Raw genomic sequence first — 17,717 nt, 5'->3', positions numbered from 1 at the left:
ATCTCATAAAGGCGTTTCTTGAGGTCCAGTGAATTAAAAATGGGTTTGAGCCACCAATTCTATACTCCCACCCTTTGTATATATAAAAAAATGTCTCCTCTATTCGGTCCTGAACTTTCCCACATGTAGCTTCCACCGTTTGCCTTCTTCTCTCTGTTAAGCTTGAAGTAGTAGTCCGGATCGACTCGATCAATACTATTTATGATTTTGTAGACCTGGATTAAGTCCCCACGAATTCTTCTTTGTTCAGGATTAAAGAGGTTTAGTATGTTGAGCCTATCTGTCTTTCAGTCCAGACATCACTTTGGTTGGTTTCCAGGACAGGAATGACCGAACTGAACACAATTCCAAGTTGGGGTCGTACAAATGCATTGTATAGACTTAACGGTGCATCCCTGCATTTTTTCTCATGAATGAACTTCATTTTTTAGTTTTTTGGGTTGGACAGCTGGGGACGATAAAGCGGTCATCCTTGAAGTTATTTTACACGCCTGTCGCCTTTAGGGTGGAATTGTTTATAGCCTCTGATGATTACCTATAACGTTGACTTCCTTGCTCCCTAGGTCCCCACCTCATTCGTCAACTCTTGGAGACGTTCCTCTTCCCCGCGGCGAAAATCATTGAGACGACGCAGAAGGAGGAAGCGGCGGGCCCACCCTCGCAGCACAACTTCAACCCCAGGCAGGGGCAGCACTGCACCTTGCCCTCTGAACTTACATTCCCCATCTTGAAACCTTAGTTTTAGGATCTTGAGTATGGATGTGTATGCCTTCGCTTTGATAATATATTTCATGAGCCTATGGCCAAAGCACTCAGAATGTGCTCAATCTCATTTTAAATCAGATGCTTGGCATGGTTGAACCTGGATGGGACTTGAGTTGGTGACCAACCATGTCTGCAACAGGTGTCGGACTACGTTGTCGGCAGCAGAGGGCAGTGCATTAAAACCTCATTGTTGTACTTGCATCTCTGCTCAGACATCTATGTGCACCCTGCCTTTAGTAACCTGCACTGACAGGTGAAGTATCCTCAAACTACCGACACGGCATTTTAAGGTCCTCATCTAGCAGTGGATTGACATTGGTCTATACATGCATATGTCCCATTATACCCGGGAACCTTGACCTTTGAACCTGTGGTTCAATATGGAGCCATTTTCCTTGAATCTTTGACCCTTGAATGTGAGCCCTGAATCCTAAGCTCTAATGTAACATCAACACGCCCCAACTTTAACATGATGGTTATTCCTTTACTCTGACCTTCAGCCTATCTTTAGCCCTTGTCCTGGCCAGGAGGTTTACCTATGTCCCCTTCTCCCGTGTGTCTCTTTGTGTGTAGGTGCTGCTCGCCAGAAAGCCGCCTCGCTGCCTGTGAGGTTCTGGTCACTCTCGCCGACAGCAGCCTCCATAACCTGCAGCTGTTATGCTCCGAGCTGCTGTCTCTGCACCACCAAGTGGAGCCGTCGCTCGCCAAGGAGTTCGAGGTAGGGTCCTGATCGGCTCTCGCAGCAGCAACGACGTAATCAACGTGAACAACGATAAATAAAAACGGCAGCAACATCTTCATTATCAGTTGCAGCAACAGAAGCAACGATTCTGATATCAGTATCAGAATCTTAATTATCATCATCATCGGCAGAAACATCTTAATTATTGCCATCAGGAGCAGCAGCATCATTAGTAGCAGCAGACATATCAGTAGCATCTTTATTATGCATTTCTGCTAAATTACCCTTCAAATGTGGGAGAATACGTATGCACAGTATTCACTCAGTCACACTTCGATGTAGACACACAAGCCAGGCACATGGACAGTTACGGTTTTGCTCGCTCCACTCCTTCCTAATTTCCCTTGCCCGTGTCTTCATCACACTGCTTAAGCCAAGGTGTTATTATTAGGATTATCATGAAATGGCAACACTATGATATAGCATGCGCTTACACGGTCCATGATAATCCTTGCCAGCGACCACCACCACAGCTTGCCTACTGACCCAGCCTCTTTAGAGCTGTCCACCGAGCCCTCCGCTAACCTCTGCACTATGCAGGAGGCATGGGAGGCTGGATATCACTCGGCAAATGTCACCCTGGCCCATGCAAGGCTGTGTTATGTGCCCTGGCTTCCAACGGTTGTGCATCATTCACGCCTTGTCCTTGTAGGCAGTGTCACTCACACCCGTGTGTTTGTTGTGTCTTGGTGGGTGTTTTTCAGTACCTTCCGCCTGTGGATGGTCGCTCCGAGTCCGGATTTGTGGGTCTCAGAAACGGGGGAGCAACGTGCTACATGAACGCCGTGTTCCAGCAGCTCTACATGCATCCCGGCCTACCCGAGGTAGCCCCGCACACTCGCCCTCCTGGCCCTTACCGTGAACAAAAGCTCGAACATTAGCATCAGCATTATTACTAGCGCTGTTACTAGCCGTGATGCTAATGCTGTCACTGGTGTTAGCCCTCATTACATTAACCCCAAAACCCACACTAACCCTAATACCCAAACTCCAACAAGAAAGTAGTGCTAGCCTTTGCCCTGACCCAAACACCGTCACTAGCACGTATATATGTCTGTGCTTGTGTGTGTGTCAGCATGTGTGTCTGCATGTAGTGTCGAGGTTAGTGGGCTGCGCAACGAACCCGGTGACACGAGTTCCATTGCTGCTCACGGCTAACACCAGTGATCATTATCTGAACTAGTCCTGGGCCTCCCATAGGTCGACTCAGCCTCAAATGAGTACCTGCAATTTGTAAACATGGTGTAAACATGCTCACAAAGATGGCCGGGATGGTGCTGGCCTCCCATCCCCTCGTGTGCTGTGCCGGCCTTCATAGGTGCTCGCTAACAGCACTTATCCTTAGTCTTTTAAGTCTATACGGGGGATCGTTGTGTCAGCGTGTGTCTGCATGTGTCTGAAAACTGGAGCACAGGCGGTGCATCTGAGTCATTTCAGTCGGTTAACTTGTAATATGTCTGTTCTGTGACCTGCCTTACACACTTCACGTGGCATTGGTGCATTTGGCTGGGCCCAAGCGCCGTGGTGATGTCACTGTCACTTCGTGACTGCTGTTGTGTCTGCATGTGTTTCTAGGCCATTCTGGCTGTGGAGGGGGATGATGCGGAGAACCCAGATGAGAGCGTCTTCTATCAAGTGCAGTGTCTCTTTGGACACCTCATGGAGAGCAAACTGCAGTACTACGTGCCACAGACATTCTGGAAGGTGATGCATACATACATACACGCATACACACAATTTGAAATGCACAGATCCACTGTGTAACCATTAACAGACTGGTGAGGCAAGTGCTGTTCGTGAGCACTTATGAAGGCTTGCACAGGACATGAGGGGGTGGTTGGCCAATACCACGCCCAGCCACCTTTGCTCCCTAGTGCTGATGTTTACACAGTGCATCAGGTATTCCTTTGAGGTTGAGTCGACCTTGGGGAGGTCCAGAATAGGTTCAGACATTTGTCAACGATGTTGGGTGAAAGCGGGGAATCATACTTGGGTTGCCGGATTCGTAGTGCAGCGCGCTAATCACCACACTACCGCTCCAACTACCTACACACACACATCATGTGTAGATGTAGATGATCATAATGTTGATTGTATTGATTGACCAAGTCATTCATGTAAATTACAATTATATTCTAGAAGTGCAACAAACTTGAATTTGGTGGTGTGCAGGGGCTGCACCTTTACATTTTAACATTTTGAGATAATTATAAACATTGCAATCAGATATTATAAGATACAATGTTTGAAAATGTTATATTTTGTGGTAACATTTTGAAATGCTCTCACGATTCACTGCCATGGATTATGAATACTTCAACAACAAGAACAGCCACCATTCGCCACTAAGTGGCGGTGACATCGCCACTCTGCTTGTGCCAGGCCACGTTAAGTGTCAAAGGCTCACTGACAGGAGGTTACGGGACAGCCCCAGGTACCATGGGTTGACTGATTGAGATTACTGGCAGATGCACCACCTGTGCCCCCTGCTATGCCAACTTGCTGCATTTTAGCAGCCGCTCTGCTCGTCGTTGTGAGCGTCGCTCTTCTGCCCTCTGTTGTTGTTGGAGGGCGACTGGTCAAAGCTTGACTTGAAACTTTCATGACTACAGGAATTCATATTCTTTGGTTCATTCGGTAAAGTCATGTAGATAGAAAGAAAAAATTATAATAAAAGTACTTTTCTTTTTCTATCTACGTACTCTATACCGAAAAAAAACAAAGAATATGGTCAAAGCCTGTTAATACTTACATACATTCACCTAAATGTACATGAATCATGTGTGTATGTATGTGTGTGCGTATTTCCTGGTCTTCCCAGATCTTCAGGCTCTGGAACCGGCCCCTGATGGTTCGGGATCAGCAGGATGCTTACGAATTCTTCACCAGCATCATCGACCAAATCGACGAACACCTGAAGGTCAAATTATAATCCTGTCCATTGACTCGACAGCCCTACTACTTGACTCCAACACGTAACATTTACTGTAATTCGTAACACGAACCCGCAACACTTATTCCTAACTCCTAACACTAACCATAACTTCGAACACCAACTTCTAACACGAACCATAATACGTATCCTAACTCGTAACACATACTTCTAACACTGTATCCTAACCTTATCCCTAACTCAACACTAATCCTTACTCGTAACAATAACCACATCATAACTCTTTTCTCCCGGCTCTTGCTACTTAAATTCAGTGAAATGTTAAACTGTTATATATTTTATTGGTAATCATTGTCAATTTAATATGCTATTTTCATTTTTGTTTTTATGCTTTGTGTGCCACAGAAACTGGGAAAGGAACAGATCTTTAAGAACACTTTTCAGGGAGTTTTTTCCGACCAGAAAATCTGCAAGGACTGTCCACACAGGTTCGTCTTACTGCTAGCAGGAACACACAGTGCAGAACCATTCATTCTATTGAATTGCGGCAAAATATGAACACAAATTAAACCTGAGCAGCCAGTGCAATAAAACATGTCCCTTCCCTCTGTGTCTCCTGCCATGCCCCCTTCTTGTTGCTGTGTCTCCCCTTCACCTCCTCCTGTGTCTCCCTTCTCTCTGCACCTCCTTTCTCCACTCTCTTCTCCCCATTTTCTCCTTTATCCTCCCTGTGTTTCCCTACACCCAATGCTCTTCCCTGTAACTCTCTTCTTCTCACTTTGCTTCCTTTATTCCCATGTTTCCCTGCTCATTTGCCTCCTCCCCATGCTCCCGTCCCCCTAATCAACGTCTCTCTGTGTGTTTTCTCCTCCCCGTGTCTCGTGTATCAGGTATGAGAGAGAGGAGCTGTTTGTGGCTCTCGACCTTGGTGTGACTGGCGGCTCGAGTCTTGAGGTTTGCCTTGACCAGTTTGTGAGGGGCGAACTTCTGGAAGGGGACAACTCGTACTACTGTGAGAGGTGCTGCCTCAAGGTGAGATACTGGTCCAGATTATACTTCCCGTATTTGCACTGGCCCAGACTCTGTAGCCAAGCAGCACGTGTGCATCTCGGTACACGCCTCTGCACTTGTGCGCTCATGTCTGTGGCTATACTTGTGTGTGGGTGTGTACGTGTCTACGTGTCTACGTGTGAGGAGCGGTGGTGTAATGGTTAGTGCATTACGCTTTGAACCTGGAAACCAGCATCAATGAAAAATAGCTGAATCAATATTGGCCCTGCTGTTGATTTTCTTGGCCTAAAAGCAGTATCTTTTGCAGTGTATAAACATCAGGACTGGGGAGACAAAGGTGGCTGGGAATGGTGTTGGCCACCTCCCCACTAGCCTTTGATGGGTACTTGCTAATAGCACTCGCCCCAGCAGTCTGTCGGCTAAATATGGGGGATCTTTGTCTTTGTTGCAGCGCACGACTGTGAAGCGAATGTGCATCAAGTCCCTGCCAGAGCTGCTCGTGATTCATCTCATGAGGTTCGGATTCGACTGGGACAGCGGCCGCCCCATCAAATATGACGAGCAGATCCGGGTGAGGGTCATTTTCATCAGCGGCAGCATCATCATCATTAGCAGCAGGAGCATTGCCATCATCACGATTCAGGGTGTCACATTTTTTCCTCCTCAATGCACGGTCATGGTTTGATTAACGAATGATTTTTTTAAACAACGTGGTGAATCTAGCAGCCTCTAGTGGCTGGAGTGTTCACGTGAGCTTTGTGCATATACCATATACACATTTTAAAACGCACACAATGCAAATATCAGATCTGCCTCTGGCCGCACTCTCTATATTTCTCCGAACTCAACGACCTCCACCTGCTCATTTACCTCTTAACCTCATCCACCTCCCACCACCTCTCACCACCACCTCCCGAACCTCCTCAAGCCTCCCCTCTCTCCCCGCCCCCCCCCCGACCCCATACCTCCCAGTTCCCGTTCCTCCTCAACATGGAGCCGTACACGACCGTGGGGCTTGCTCGCCAAGAGAGCAGCAGCAACAACAGCAGCAACAACAGCAGTAACGGCGGCAGTAACGGCGGCAGTAATGGCGGCAGTAACGGCAGTAGTAATGGCAGCAGCAACGGAAGCAATGGCGCGGCATTGAATGGGTCGGCCACGGCGGCGCCGGGCGGGGGAGCCGGCGTGCACGACGATCAGTACGAGCTCGTGGGCGTCGTGGTTCACAGCGGACAAGCGCACGCGGGGCACTACTACAGCTTCATCAAGGAGCGCAGGTGAGAGACTCCATAACGGTGGTATCGCAGACACTGAGCTTGGCAACCTTTGAGGGTTTTAAAGCTCTGGTCTGAATATTTCTCACTTGCTCTGAAGGTGGGGGTTTATAATGGGCCGTGTTGCAGGCATGAAGCTAGCATCACTTAGAGCGTGGGTTTTTGAGGCCTTGTCTATCTTGGATGGTAAATAATGGCTGTGTTGGAGACATTGATTGGCCTGGCAACCAATGACTTCTGGGTTCAGGCACTTTTCTGAGTGTCTCTGTCTCTCTCAGGGGGCTCATAATGGTCATGTCAGAGACATTGAGCTACCATTGCTAAGCACATGGTGTTGTTGAGATGACAATGACGATTATGCAGTTAGATGGTTACCGTGGTTGTGGAGATATTGGTGATGCTCTTTTGTAAATGGTTGTGGTGGCTGTGGAGATGATAAACATGATGATGATGTTGGGTTGATGGATTGTGATGGTAATGCAAAAGATGATGATGATGATGCTGTTTGATTGATGGTTGTTGTTGTTGTTGTACTTAATGGTTGTCTTTGGGTTGTTGTGGTTATGCCAGGCCCGGTCCTGCTCTTGGCCGTTGGTTCCGGTTTAACGACACCCAAGTGGAGGGGTTTGAGATGACGGAAGAGGCCCTGGAATATGAATGCTTTGGCGGAGAGTACAGAACGAAGGTTTACGATCAACGTGAGAATCGTCATCAGCAACAGCATAGTAGCATCACCAGTATCAGTATTATCAGCAGCAGCATTATCACCACCACTGTCACAAACTCAACCACATCACCACCATCACTCTCACCACTATAATTATCATTACCAAAACCACTACCATCGGCCACACCATTACCACCATTGTCGGCATTTCTAGCGTCACCACCCATATCTTCATCACCACTATCACTACCACTGTCAGCACCAACAACACCTCCACTCATGTTACCATCACCATCTTCATCACACTGCCACCGCCAACATTAGCAACATGACAACCATCGTCAGCACTTTAATAACTGCCACCACCTGTGCCTCCCGTGTGTTTAGACAACTCTGCGTCGGATCTCCGTCGCCGCTACTGGAATGCCTACATGCTGTTCTACCAACGCACTGGGGCATCTGCTGCTGCTGCCTCTGCTGCTGCTTCGAACGTTTCAACCACCACAGCCACCTCCACTACTGCCATATCACCTGTATTGCCCAAGAAAAGTCGTGTCAGCACCAGTTCTGGATCTAGCTCTGGCTCTGGATTGGGCTCCAATGCCGTATCTGACTCCGGTTCCGGACTGGGTGTCACCTCCACCCCTGGCTCCGGTTCTGGATCTGGATCCAGACAGGGGGTGTTTCCGGGTATTGTGGCGGCGACGGCGGCGGCAGCGTCCCCGGATCTGTCCCCGGCCTCGTCCCCGCGCCCGCCTCGGGCTCACGACGGACTCTCCCTGCTCGCCCGCCTCGTGCGGCGCTGGGAGCGCACGGGGATGCTGGGGGAGCGCATGCCGCCCTCCATCTGTCAGGTGCGGGATGCTGTCCCGAATACGAGCCCTCGACACGGCCACTATCCCAGACGCGCACTGATGCTAGCTCGTCTCGCCAAATCACTGACATTAGTGCTGGTCATATCACTGACACTCATGCTGAACATATCACTGACACTAGTACCGACCATATTCCTAACCATAGCCCTAAACATGTGAACATGTTGACATTATTACTGGCCCTGACCCTAGTCATAACCAATAACCATGCTGGATATTAACACAAGCCCACGTTTATTGAGACTAATATGACCAGCCATTACACTGTCACTAGTGCTGACTATCATCCCAATCCTGACCTTAACTATTACACCCCTTCCTAACACCCGAATGCTTGGTCTTATCTGAATACTTACCATAAAATAAACTTGGACACTAACCTGAAATTGAGCACCGATCTGACCCTAACTGTGACCATAACCGTTACCAAAGCCTGACAATAACACAAAGCCTAACAATAACTCGAATCTTCCCATTTTCCCTCGTGTGCCCCCCACCCCCCACCCCTGACTAATCTTAACTTTTTCGCTAAGCCCTGCAGGCCTGACCTTCAACCTCAGGCCACCGTCTTGGACGCCGTTTTCTTAGTGGCATGTCACTTCATTTGTTGGTGTTGTTGATTATTTTTATCGACTTGGTGACGTGAAGGAATTTTTCTGCTTCATGCTACCAGGCGGTTCTCGAAGAAAACCTGAAGTTCATGAAGAACCGAGAGGTCTACAACCAAAACTACTTCAAATTCATCCGAGCGCTGGCGTCCATCAATGTCGTGAGTTTTGAGACAAAAAGGTGGAAATTCCACATTCCTATGGCAGTGGCCAGTCTTTCTCCATTGGTCATAAACCACTGCTGTTGACTTGCATACACTAATTAGCATTACCCATTCTCTATGCCCCAGAGAGGATGATGATGGTTGACGGTGATTTAAGACTGTACAGCGTGGCTGTGTGCAGGAGCTGCATGGATCATTGACATCGCAGGATTGTAACAGGTGGTGACGGATTGGGGAGGTCTTCGTTCAGCAGGAAATAGATCATGGCTGGTTATAATGATGATGCTGTGATAATTAAGTCCCTCCCTGGTTTTAAAGTAATGCAAGACTTCAATACTGTTCATACCTTTTCATCCCAACTTGAAAATTTCTCCATACTTTTTTCCCAAAATGTCTCGAGTAACTTTTCCAAGGGCAGTTTTTATCCTTACCTTGAGCTCTTCCACATTTCCTGGCTTCTTGTTGTGACTCTGGACTTGGACATCCGGTCACCACTTCAAATGTTGTTTCGTGACCCTGAAGTCGTGGCACAGCAGTTTGCATCGCAAACGCCACCGCTTTCTGTATGTGCTGTGAAATAAGGGGGCCAGTGCCCAAAATGTCACCTTTTTATATTTTATTTTTTTCATTTTAAGGCCACTCAATGTTACTGACAAATGTGCGGAGTTTTTTTTTTCTTTACTCTTTGTCATCCATGGCTCGTAACATTAGCTAACATGGGGTCTATCTTTATTCTAAAATTATACTGGATATTTATATTGATCTTGATTTGAAGCTTTTTCGTGACTGCAGGAATCCATACTCGTTGGTTCTTTCGGTAAAGTCACGTAGGTATTTTATTTTATACCTACGTGACTTTACCGAAAGAACCAAAGAGTATTTATATTGATATTACATTTACCTATACGCATTCTTCTTTTACCAGGGAGGAACTTTACCTTTACCTTGTACTGAACAGATCGTGTGCAGCACTCTGTGTTTATCCAGCAGTTGATTGAAAATGGCTGTTACATTATTTAAAGCCTTTGTGTGATAATGCGTGATTCATTTTTACCTGATCAGAAGTACAGAACATACGTGTTGATCTATCACTAATATTGCAGTAGAGAGTCAAGGATCCAAGCTAACTGGGATTTTAGGTAGGTTGGCTTTACGAAGTCTCGTGTGGGAGCCGCCAGCCATTGTTAAGGTGTTGCATTGTGATCTGATTAAGCCAGTGAATGCCACATGAACATGTGTCCCACATTACATGGATCCCTGCATCACACTCATGCCACATGAGGAATGTGCATCACATCCAACCCCTAGACACTGAACCAATAAGCATGATCTTCAGCATAAAGATAAATATCCCCCGTATGGCCTTAACAGACTATAGGAGCAAGAGCACCTATGAAGGCCGGCACTTGACACGAGGAGGTGGGTGGCCAGCACCACGCCCGGCCGCCTTTGTCTCCTCAGTGGCGATGTTTACACACCGCACTCGGTACTAATTTGAGGCTGAGTCGACCTAGAGGAAGCCCAAGACCGGTTCAGATAATCGTCACTGGTGTTGGCCGTGAGCGGGAATCGAACTTGTGTCTGTCACCAGGTTCCTAGCGCAATGCGCTAACCGCTGCACCACCGCTCCACAGCACAACCTCCACCACCCTAGCACACCAACAGACTACGCCTGCTTTCCTAAAACCAGGTTCTTTTTGTATTGGAGGTTCGATTATGACGTTTAGGACCACTGCGGTGGTGGCACAGTAGTTCGCACACTACACTTTTAACCTGTATGACCTTAGTTTGTTTTCTGGACACGGCTAACATCACTCGCTGATATCCAAACCAGTCCTGGGCCTCCTTTTCCCCTTCGTGAAGCTGCACTGAATCGCGTGATGATTGACGCGATGTGGGGAAGCCTTCACCCAGCAGTGGATTGACAAGGGCTGTGAAAATTTAGGACCAGTGTTTTGATTGAGACTCGGCTCCTGTGTTATTCAGAATAAGAGCAAGCACACGGACTTTGAGGAGATGGCTACCGTGAGTCTGCGTTTGGCCGTGAACTTTCTCTTCAACACCTTCCTTCGCACCAAGAAGAAGCTCTGGTGAGACCTGTGCAAACCTCGTCAACGCTCAACCTCGTTTCATCTTCTCAAACGCCTCGCTCATGTGCACGATGTCCTTAACCGTCTCCTACACCTCAACTGCCTTGTCCATTCCTTTATTAACGATGGTGTTGATGGTTCTATCGATGATGATGATGATGATAAAATAAAAATGTTGCTGCTGCTGATGGTTCTGCTGCTGAGGCTGCATGGCAATGACGATGCTATTGATACTGCTGATTATTACTTAAATTGCTTAAGTTGACGGTGGTGATGATGTTATTGCTGATACTGATGTTGATGGTGATGATGATAAGTGTGGTGGTGGTGGTGGTGATGCAGGGAGGATGTTGATGAGTGGATGATGCTGGTCGGGTCTCTGCTCTGCCGTTCGAGTCGGGCCTGCGAATGGCTCCTGGAGACGATAAGGAGCACAGAGGGACATGAGACGATACGGTACAACCACAACCCTGACAACCACCACAGCTATCACAACAACCACAACCACCACAGCTTCCACAACCACAACCACCACAGCTTCCACAACCATGACAACCAGCACAGCTATCACAACCACCACAAAAAGAAGCACCCCAACTACCACCACCACAACTACCACAACTGTCATCACCACAACTACCTTAAACCACTGCCACTACCGCCACCATCATCACAACCACCATCGTCATTATAACAGCACAACCGCATCGCAGCTACCACAACCACCACAACTACAACACCTCTCACCACCTCTACAAATATTACAACACCACAACTCCATCACAACTTTCACCACAGCCACCAACAACTGCAAAACCACAAACACTACCTCCCCTATCAAAATAGCAACTACCACCACCACCAGCATCATCTGAACCACCTATGACCGCCTTCACCACAACAACCCTTATCATTATTACCACCAAAATAATTCCCACCAATGCCATGACCACCACAACCATGTCCCATCCCCTGACCTCAAACCAGTTTTCCCTTTGACCCCAGACATCTAGGTTGTTTATGCGTCACTCTTGACCCCTGAACTTTGACTCTGACCTCTGACCCAGGCTGCTGTTGCTCGAGTGCGGCGTTCGTGAGGTCAGGAGTCACACGGCAACCATTCTCGACAAGACCCTGGAGGGAGGACTCCAGCACACAGACAGCCAGGTGATGGGTTCATAATGGCCATGTCGGACGGAGACACTTAGCCTGCATTACTGAGATATTTGGTTCAAGGCATGGGTCTAGGTGAGTGCGTGTGTTTCTCTTGGGGGGGGGGAGGGCAGGTTCATGTTGGCCGTGCCAGAGTCACTGAACCAGCAATGCTGAGGTCATGGGTTCAAGACCTCGAATTCATCATCACTGTCAGAGAGTTCAATACGGTCGTGCCAGGTTCGTAATGGTCATGTCGGAGACACTTGGCCAGCATCACTGAGATATTTGGTTCAAGGCATGGGTCTAGGTGAGTGCGTGTGTTTTTCTTGGGGGGGGGAGGGCAGGTTCATGTTGGCCGTGCCAGAGTCACTGAACCAGCAATGCTGAGATCATGGGTTCAAGACCTCGAACTCGTCATCACTGTCGGAGAGTTCAATACGGTCGTGCCAGGTTCGTAATGGCCATGTCAGAGACACCGTTGCATTGCTCGCCATGAAAGGCTTTTCTCCATAATTTGCAGTAGCCATCTTACCGATTGTGCAACCGCCATTGATGAAACGTCACTTTTGTCTGCCTTGGCGAGATGGCCAGCCAATCACGGAACGGAGAGGGTGCATGTCCTGCTTTCATTCTCCGTGTATCGTGGTGGCATACACAAGCAGGCAAACTGGACTTGTTTTGACTTCATAAGCCTCATCAGCCGGCGTGTTTAGCAAATGCTACTGGTTTGTAGGTGTGAAAGGCAGGAGCTCTCCACAGACACTGGTGTTTGTTCAGTGAACTACAGCAACATTTTTTTTTTCTTCTTGGTTCTTTCGGTAAAGTCATGTAGAAGGGAAGTAATAAAATAATAAAAATAAAACATAATAAAATTACAGCAACATTGTACACACATCCATTATGCATTGTCCTAGTGGACTGTGGATAAAAAAAAACTCACGCTTGTCATCACTGTGTCAGGTTGTGCAGGGATTGAAGAAGCTGGTGGATTCCTTACTGGACCTCCTGGACAAAGATGTCATGGAGAACTGTAAAAACTGTGCCCAGTATTTCCGACTCCTGGAGTCCTTCGCTCGCAGGGTAAGAATTCGTTAAAAATCCAAAATTCTGGTCCCAAAACCAGTTTCCTGAAGCCAAGTCTCAAGACGTCCCTGAAACCCAGTCACCTGGAGTCTCGATAACGACTTTAAACATGAAATTCGATTTCTTGAAGCTGAGACTCAATCAAAGCTTGTTTCTTTAAATCTGATCTCAATCCAGACAATGATTCGAAAACATAGCCTCCTAAACTCCCTTTGTATTCTCATTTGCTCCCATGCCTCCCCAAACTTCCCTTTGTTTCCCAAAGTCCTCCCATGTATTCCCATGTGTCCCCTTGGTTTCCCATCCTTCTTTATGTCCCAGTGCTACTCAACATCTCCTCTTGCCTTCCTATGCCTTCTGTGTTCCCACGTGTCCCTACGAATCCTCATGGCGCTCCTTGTCACCTTGTTTCTCAGGGTCCAGCCCCCTGCCAGCTCCTGCTGGATCTCTCTGCATTCCGGCGCCTCATCTCATTCCTGTTGGGACCTGGACCTCAACCAAACCAGGTGCACAGTGCCAGATCTACCCCTACTACTAACACATCCCCATCCTTAACCTTACCACTAACACAGTCCCATCTATACCCCTACCACTAACACAGCCCACCAAAGACAAAAACCCTCCATATAGCATTAATAGACTGAGCAAGCGTTGTTAACGAGCACCTATGAAAGCCAGCACAGCAGGGTGGGTGGCCAGCACCACGCACCAGGTATTCATTTTGAGGCTGAATCGACCTAGGGGAGGCCCAGGGACCGGTTCAGATAATCGTCACTTGTGTTGGCCGTAAGCGGGAATCAAACTCGGATCGCCGGGTTCATAGTGCAGCGTATTAACCACGACAACTCCCGCTCCCCACAGCCCCATCTCTACCACTAACACTGCCGTCCTGCCCCGAACACTAACACCAGCCCCATCTCTCCCACTGTCTCTGTTATCGAAAGCTTCGTGTTAAAGGATTTTATTCTTTCGCAGAATCGTCACTGGACCATGTCTCAAACGCGAGAATTTTCTGGCCTCCACTCCTGTCTGGCTCTCATCATCCTGCACTGTGACGTCTCATCACAGGCCACTGTGGGTGAGTGAAGTCACCACCATCACAAGCAGAAGCATCAGCACACAAAGATGTTGATGCTGCTGACCAAGGTGATATGGCGATCATGATGACTGAGATGATCATACTGGTGCTGCTACCGTTGATGAGTATTTGGTTGATGCTGATACAAATTTTTATTAATTTTATTTCTGATGGTATTGATCCTGCTAATGATGATGAAAATGCTAATGTGGTTGACGATGCTATTTCTGCTTCTGGTGGTGATTCTATGTTTGCTGCTGATGAGGATGTTAACTGATATTTCTGATGGTATTGATGCTGCTGATGATGGTATTACTGATTATGATGCTAATGCTCGTGGTGATAATGCCACTGATGTCTACGATTGTGCGATTGCTGATGATGCTGATGATGATTTTTTATGAAATGTGATGTTGATGATGATCCCAATATGGGTACTGTTTGCTGCTGACCATGACGCTGCTGGTCTTTGCAGTGTTGACAGTGTTTGATATTGACGTTACAGAACCTGGCACTGCGGTCATGGCCTCCACCGCTGTGGAGGCACCGCCCTCCAACGCCCTCCTCACCCTGCCTGAGGACATCGCACAACTGCTTTTCACAAACAGCAACCAGGCCTACATCAGAGAGGTGCGGAGGAGCACCGCATTACCACCTCATCATCATCGTCGTCAACAACAGCAGCGTTAACTGCAACAGCTTCATCAACATCATCAACAGCAGCTATATTAGCAGCATTAGCAAGATTAGTAACGAAAGTATCATCATCAGGGCTGTCAGGTCACACCATTCATACACTCACAAGTCGACACCCAATGATTCCCCATAGTCCATGAGCCCAGACCAGATATTTCACTTGTCGGTACCACCTAAGATGGCATAACTTGAATGCTCCTAATGTATCAATGTGGCCAATAACAATGAATGACGTGGTAATGATATTTTTATGACTAGGGTTGTCAAGTAATTAACTCTCTATTAACTTTGCATATACATTTATATGACTAAAGTTTTACCGCCTTAGCTGGTACCAATATCTGATTTGGCTCATGAACAAATGCATCAGCCCCTCCCTACTCTTTGCCCTTGCACCAGGCAATATTCATACGCATGCCCTTGCACATGCAAACATGTGCACACTTCCCACACAGCCAGTGTAGCGGTGTGCATAACACACATCTGTGGCATGTAAAGCTTGACAGTGCTGCATCAATACAGGACTGTGAATTCACGTGCTTTGTGTGTGTGACACACATGCTGGTGGCTATTGTTGACTTTCCATTGCGTGATCTCATATATGTTTCCTTCCCCAGAACTTGGCAGCCTTGTAATTGTCATCAATAATACTCTTACTGCCATATCATCTTTCACCTCTCCACCATTTACAATGTTAGTCCTTATTCTAATGTTATTATTGAGGATGTTGGTTTAAATAATTTTACCGTCAATGACACGAGTGATGACGGTGCTGATAATGTTGAGAATGTAAGTATGTATGTTGAACTTCTCTAGCAACGTACGTTGCCAACTGCTAATCGGAGATGCGGGATGATGCTAGTGACGACACTAATCCTGCCGGTGATGATGCAGCTGCTCATAGTGCCGATTGTGACCTAGCTGATCCTCATGCTGGTGATGATTTTGATGTAGGTCATCATCGCATTGAGGAAGCTGCCATCCATCGTCACCATCCTCATGCAGGCGCTCTGCTACCTCTGCTTCTGCAATGAGCAGTTCTCCGCCACCGTCCTTCAGCAGATCAAGGCAAGGCCGCGCTGGGGACTCGGGGAGAGGGGGGGAAATTAAGCGAGAAGCGGTTGGGGTGGGGGGGCGCACATGGGTGGCGTCAGCTGAATTCAGGTTTAACCTCGTCAGCCTAAAAACTCGATTATCCAGGTTGGCGGGGAGAGGGGTTGCCCGGATAAAACATGGAATTAGATGAGGCTATGAAAACGTATCTAATGTTTATTAAATTAGGGTAAAGGTGTTGAATGTGCAATGTTTTTTATCGCCTCTTAAAGTGACACTGATTCATTGACTCTAAGTGGGGAGCTGCTAGTCATTAAACCAGTGTCTGTAAGAGGAACATTCTTAATCCACAACCCGGATAATATGGACAGGGAGCATTGTGAGTTGACTGTCGGTGATACAGACTTAATTCAACACTTGGTTGAAAATTACATCTGTTTTGTGTCCTGCATAGTTGCTTGCTAAATAACATTTGCTACCACATCCTGTAAAGATAAGAGTAGGTATGATTATGTGTGTGTCTTGCAGTGGTTAGCACACTGCTACGAACCTGGTGACCCAAGTTCGATTCCTGTTCATGGCTATTCTCAGCGACCAGTATTTTAAATGTTATTAGGCCTCTCCGAGGTTGACAGCCCAAATAAAAACCGGTTCCAGTGTGTAAACATCAATACCAAACCCGTCCACTAATGTGCCATGCCGTCTTTCACAGGTGCCCGCGAACAGCACTTGCCCCAACAACCTGTTAAGTCTATAGGGGGTCTTTGTTTTTTTTTATTTTTGTGGATATGTGTGTGCTAGCGTTAGTAAGTGTATTAGTGTGTTTGTGATTGTGTGTTTGTAATTGCATGTTCAGAGCCAACTGGAGACGGCTCCACCCAACGAACTCAAGTCCATCTTCCAGTTGCTCCATGAGATTCTTGTGAGTGACATCAACACATCAGGACACATGGGTGGGTGGTCATGCTTGTGGTAGTGGTAGTAGTGGTGGTACTGTGGCAATAGTGATGATTTCAAGTATATTTTAATCAGGTGGAAACTCAAACCAGTGTCTAATTTGCAAAAGTGACCTGAGGCATTGATCTGTCAGTACGGGGTGATGATTTCTGTGTATAATCCTAGATCAGTCAGTTCCAAGTAATTTTTTAACTTGGCAAATTTGAACGCTGACACCGGCACACAATGGCCTACTCTTATGATGACGTCAAGAAGTTTTTAATGTCCACTGTGAAGCAGGATGCACGTAGTATTATGATTATTTACACCTGCAGTATTAATCGGGGGCGGCCACTGGATTCGAACCGTGAAGCTCTTCAGCAGGCGGCGAAGGTGCCCACCCCCGCTGGGCCGCGTCACCACCAAATGTTGCGCTGGTAAATGGCGTTTAATTTTGGTAGTTCAGGTGATGATGGTGATTGTGGTGGTGTTGATTTTGGTAGTTAATATCGATGATAGTATTGGGGCTATGTGGTGGGCAGCATAATCCAGTGGAACAATCCGTCGTTGAACTGTTCTTCTATATCTGCTCGTATGCGCTCCCACGCCTTCATCCTGCAATGGCTA

The 17,717-nt window shown here is 47.4% G+C and overlaps 1 protein-coding gene across 1 annotated transcript in view; it reads left to right on the top strand.

Moving 5' to 3' along the window:
* USP24 (ubiquitin specific peptidase 24) overlaps nucleotides 1–17,717 on the top strand; it is a 58,942-nt gene that overhangs the window by 29,776 nt on the left and 11,449 nt on the right. Inside the window, exons 40-60 of the mRNA XM_078885172.1 lie at nucleotides 564–681; nucleotides 1,339–1,483; nucleotides 2,212–2,331; nucleotides 3,083–3,211; nucleotides 4,329–4,427; nucleotides 4,806–4,888; nucleotides 5,291–5,432; nucleotides 5,863–5,982; nucleotides 6,384–6,688; nucleotides 7,256–7,383; nucleotides 7,740–8,206; nucleotides 8,901–8,996; nucleotides 10,986–11,089; nucleotides 11,432–11,545; nucleotides 12,157–12,256; nucleotides 13,205–13,324; nucleotides 13,744–13,833; nucleotides 14,303–14,405; nucleotides 14,911–15,035; nucleotides 16,056–16,169; nucleotides 17,011–17,076. Coding sequence (XP_078741298.1) covers nucleotides 564–681; nucleotides 1,339–1,483; nucleotides 2,212–2,331; nucleotides 3,083–3,211; nucleotides 4,329–4,427; nucleotides 4,806–4,888; nucleotides 5,291–5,432; nucleotides 5,863–5,982; nucleotides 6,384–6,688; nucleotides 7,256–7,383; nucleotides 7,740–8,206; nucleotides 8,901–8,996; nucleotides 10,986–11,089; nucleotides 11,432–11,545; nucleotides 12,157–12,256; nucleotides 13,205–13,324; nucleotides 13,744–13,833; nucleotides 14,303–14,405; nucleotides 14,911–15,035; nucleotides 16,056–16,169; nucleotides 17,011–17,076 — 2,888 coding nt within the window. The remainder of the gene's footprint in view (nucleotides 1–563; nucleotides 682–1,338; nucleotides 1,484–2,211; nucleotides 2,332–3,082; nucleotides 3,212–4,328; nucleotides 4,428–4,805; nucleotides 4,889–5,290; nucleotides 5,433–5,862; nucleotides 5,983–6,383; nucleotides 6,689–7,255; nucleotides 7,384–7,739; nucleotides 8,207–8,900; nucleotides 8,997–10,985; nucleotides 11,090–11,431; nucleotides 11,546–12,156; nucleotides 12,257–13,204; nucleotides 13,325–13,743; nucleotides 13,834–14,302; nucleotides 14,406–14,910; nucleotides 15,036–16,055; nucleotides 16,170–17,010; nucleotides 17,077–17,717) is intronic.

Source organism: Lampetra fluviatilis, chromosome 3, assembly GCF_964198595.1.
Source record: "Lampetra fluviatilis chromosome 3, kcLamFluv1.1, whole genome shotgun sequence".
In the NCBI taxonomy this organism is placed as follows: Eukaryota; Metazoa; Chordata; class Hyperoartia; order Petromyzontiformes; family Petromyzontidae; genus Lampetra; species Lampetra fluviatilis.
This window is presented reverse-complemented; position numbering and strand designations above follow the sequence as displayed.